General features: G+C 38.9%; 1 protein-coding gene across 1 annotated transcript in view; it reads left to right on the top strand.

Annotated features, from left to right (window-relative positions):
• Nucleotides 1-2,469, top strand: part of LOC110460354 (T-box transcription factor TBX15-like) — a 33,010-nt gene extending 30,541 nt beyond the window's left edge. The window contains exon 9 of the mRNA XM_021513222.1: nucleotides 1,635-2,469. Coding sequence (XP_021368897.1) covers nucleotides 1,635-1,897 — 263 coding nt within the window. The 3' untranslated portion in view covers nucleotides 1,898-2,469. The remainder of the gene's footprint in view (nucleotides 1-1,634) is intronic.
• The last annotated feature ends 1,847 nt before the right edge of the window (nucleotides 2,470-4,316 follow it).

Consider the following 4,316-nt stretch of genomic DNA (forward strand, 5'->3'; position numbering starts at 1 on the left):
GTTACTGTATCTATTACCGAATGTTAAAGGTTTATTCACCTTTGTGTGTGCGTTACTGTATCTATTACCGAATGTTAAAGGTTTATTCACCCTTGTGTGTGCGTTACTGTATCTATTACCGAATGTTAAAGGTTTATTCACCTTTGTGTGTGCGTTACTGTATCTATTACCGAGTGTTAAAGGTTTATTCACCTTTGTGTGTGCGTTACGTTCAACTTTCAAAATTGACTAGCTTTCTGTTCATCAAGGATTGTTTTTTTACATGTATAGTAAATGTTTAAATTGCAACTTCCAATACCTGCCGATAATATATGGACTGTATACAACATGTCACATTATTTCATCCAGATATTTATTTCACCCCAATATTAGGGATCGTATCGACAGCTGTATGTAATTAACAGATCATTGAGCCTGTAAATGGCCAATGGTCAGGAAATACTTCGGGTAAAATAACACAGTCATTTCTTGTGTTCCCGCTAGAACTTTGTGTGTTACTTACCCGTTGTTTTATGCTTATGACAAACACAGCAGATGAATTGCGCGTCAGGTGAAAGTATGAAAAATGAAAATAAGTACAAGTACAAGTACAAGTACAACTACAAGTACAAGAACAACTACAAGTACAAGTACAACTACAAGTACAAGTTCAAGTACAACAACAAGTACGAGAACAACTAAAAGTACAAGTACAAGTACAACTACAAGTACAACTACAAGTACAAGTTCAAGTACAACTACAAGTACATCTACAAGTACAACTACAAGTACAAGTTCAAGTACAACTACAAGTACAAGTTCAAGTACAACAAGTACGAGAACAACTACAAGTACAAGTACAACTACAAGTACAAGTACAACTACAAGTACAAGTTCAAGTACAAGTACAACTACAAGTTCAACTACAAGTACAAGTTCAAGTACAAATACAACTACAAGTACAACTACAAGTACAACTACAACTACAAGTACAATGACAAATACAAGTACAACTACAACTACAAGTACAAGTACAACTACAAATACAAGTACAACTACAAGTACAACTACAAGTATATAAGTACAACTACAAGTACAAGTTCAAGTACAACAAGTACGAGAACAACTACAAGTACAAGTACAACTACAAGTACAACTACAAGTACAAGTTCAAGTACAAGTACAACTACAAGTTCAACTACAAGTACAAGTTCAAGTACAAATACAACTACAAGTACAACTACAAGTACAACTACAACTACAAGTACAATGACAAATACAAGTACAACTACAACTACAAGTACAAGTACAACTACAAATACAAGTACAACTACAAGTACAACTACAAGTATAAGTACAACTACAAGTACAAGAGGATTTATTTTAAGTCGTACATGTTAAACTATAAACATTAGCTCTGTAGAGCTGTTTTTACAACAAACAACTTATGCGGCATTGACGTTTAAGTACAATGAGGGTAAGACACATACATGTGGTTGATATAGGTACAGTTGGCCAAAATAAATAACTCTGTACCATACAGCTGTAAACAAATCTTTCAGTAGACTTCTGTGGTCAAACAAGAGTAACATCGGTTTTATCTTCTTCTTCAACCACTTCTTAATTTATTATGATATTTTCATTTTCCCTTTTAGGCGACACAAATACTTCCGAATGTGAAGGAGAGTACATGAAGTCCATCCTCTACCCCTACACATACATACAACGCCCTATCCCTGTTCTCACCATGGATCCATCTTTGAACTTGCCAGGTTACATCAAGGTCGAGGCTCCTGACATATACTCATCAGACGCCTATAGCAACAGCTGTCAACAAACAGACGAGCCGTATGCGTTCCACCCAGATACATTCAAACAGCAGAGACTTGAGCAATGGAAGACATGTGTGTCGTCATGACGTCTGCACACGTGATCATCATTCTCATAACACATCTACCTGGCCATCCATATAAGCTGTGCTCATTTGTGGAAAAAGAGCAGAGCGTCTTCGGTATTTAAATACAAGTTGTGCGGGCCTACCACAAGTGTTCTTTAAATCATATTCTTCGACCATACAATACGGTACCTGTAACATAATTATCAAATATGGTATGTTTGAATTTAATTATACATACATACGAATCACATTTATAACAGGTACATCAGTGAAGATATAATTAACTGTTTCATACTGCGTGGGTATCCATGTACCACTACCTTAGTGTTACCGTAATTAGATTCGAACTTGAAGCCTTTATTACTAACCTGGTTTTACAAGCATATGTTACTACTCTGGTAATAAACAACAATGTTACTACCCTAGTGCTGAACGAACGCCTATGTTACTACCCTGGTGCTGAACGCCTATGTTACTACTCTGGTGCTGAACGCCAATGTAACTACCCACGCGCTGAACGCCTATGTTACTACCCACGTGCTGAACGCCAATGTAACTACCCACGCGCTGAACGCCTATGTTACTCCCCTGGTGCTGAATGTCTATGTAACTACCCTGGTGCTAAACGCCTATGTTACTACTCTGGTAATAAACAACAATGTTACTACCCTAGTGCTGAACGAACTCCTATGTTACTACCCTGGTGCTAAACGCCTATGTTACTACCCTGGTGCTAAACGCCTATGTTACTACTCTGGTAATAAACAACAATGTTACTACCCTAGTGCTGAACGAACTCCTATGTTACTACCCTGGTGCTAAACGCCTATGTTACTACTCTGGTAATAAACAACAATGTTACTACCCTAGTGCTGAACGAACGCCTCAGTTACTACCCTGGTTCTGAACGCCTATGTTACTACTCTGGTAATAAACAACAATGTTACTACCCTAGTGCTGAACGAACGCCTCAGTTACTACCCTGGTTCTGAACGCCTATGTAACTACCCTGGTGCTAAACGCCTATGTTACTACACTGGTGCTGAATGTCAATGTAACTACCCTGGTGCTGAATGCCAATGTAACTACCATGGTGCTAAACGCCAATGTAACTACCCACGTGCTGAACACCTATGTTACTACCCACGTGCTGAACGCCTATGTAACTACCCTGGTGCTGAACGCCAATGTAACTACCCACGTGCTGAACGCCTATGTTACTACCCTGGTGCTGAATGTCAATGTAACTACCCTGGTACTGAACGCCAATGTAACTACCCACGTGCTGAATGCCTATGTTACTACCCACGTGCTGAACGCCTATGCAACTACCATGGTGCTGAATGCCTATGTTACTACCCTGGTGCCGAACGCCAATGTTACTACCAGGGTGCTGAACGCCTATGTTACTACCCTGGTGCTGAAAGCCTATGTTACTACCAGTGTGCTGAACGCCAATGTAACTGCCAGGGTGCTGAATGCCTATGTTACTACCCACGTGCTGAACGCGTATGTTACTACCAGGGTGCTGAACGCCTATGTTACTACCCACGTGCTGAACGCCTATGTTACTACCCTGGTACTGAACGCCTATGTTACTACCAGGGTGCTGAACGCCTATGTTACTACCCTGGTGCTGAACGCCTATGTTACACCCTATAACAATCACTCTTATTTGCCCGGTTGTAAGCGCTCTGAGGGTCTTGATGTGGGAGGAAACCTAAGTACCTGGAGAAAACCCACGTGGTCGGGCAGGTGACTCCATTCCTTATCATGACCAATCGGGGAATCAAAACCCGGCCGTCTTCGTGAACGGCGAGTGCGCATTCCATTGCTCCACCCTTCACCCAATTTAACTGCATAAACTGTATAAATTACATAAAGTGAATTTTACTTATCGAATGTATTGCTTATATTGGTGCCAATTGTTACACAACACTGTTAGTAAACTTTATCTGATTGTTCATGTTGTCTGTTTTTACACTATAAATGTTCAGTAACAATGGCAAGTGAAAACAAAATATTATATTCCTTTAACCAGAAAGCATGTTGATATAATTGTATAACGACTCGTTGTAACGTCGATAGTCCAGTAAATTGAAGGACGATGGGGCACAACAAGGTAAACGATAAACCACACTGACGATCATACAGCAAAAATAAAGCATTCAATATTTCACGATCATAAAAACATCATGCATCACGAAAGGTAATGATTAAGAGTAAACTTGGCAAGATATACATTTGTATTGATAATACAAATAATTTCCTTACAATTAAGAATATTTACGAGATGTAATTGTATTGAAAACACACACTATCCTGATAATGAAGAGTAAACTTGAGAGATATAAATTGATATTGATTACACACAAAATATCATCAGATTTAATTTAAACTTAACAGATGTATATTGGTATTGATAACACACACACTGTCC

Source organism: Mizuhopecten yessoensis, unplaced genomic scaffold, assembly GCF_002113885.1.
Source record: "Mizuhopecten yessoensis strain PY_sf001 unplaced genomic scaffold, ASM211388v2 scaffold10363, whole genome shotgun sequence".
NCBI lineage: Eukaryota > Metazoa > Mollusca > Bivalvia > Pectinida > Pectinidae > Mizuhopecten > Mizuhopecten yessoensis.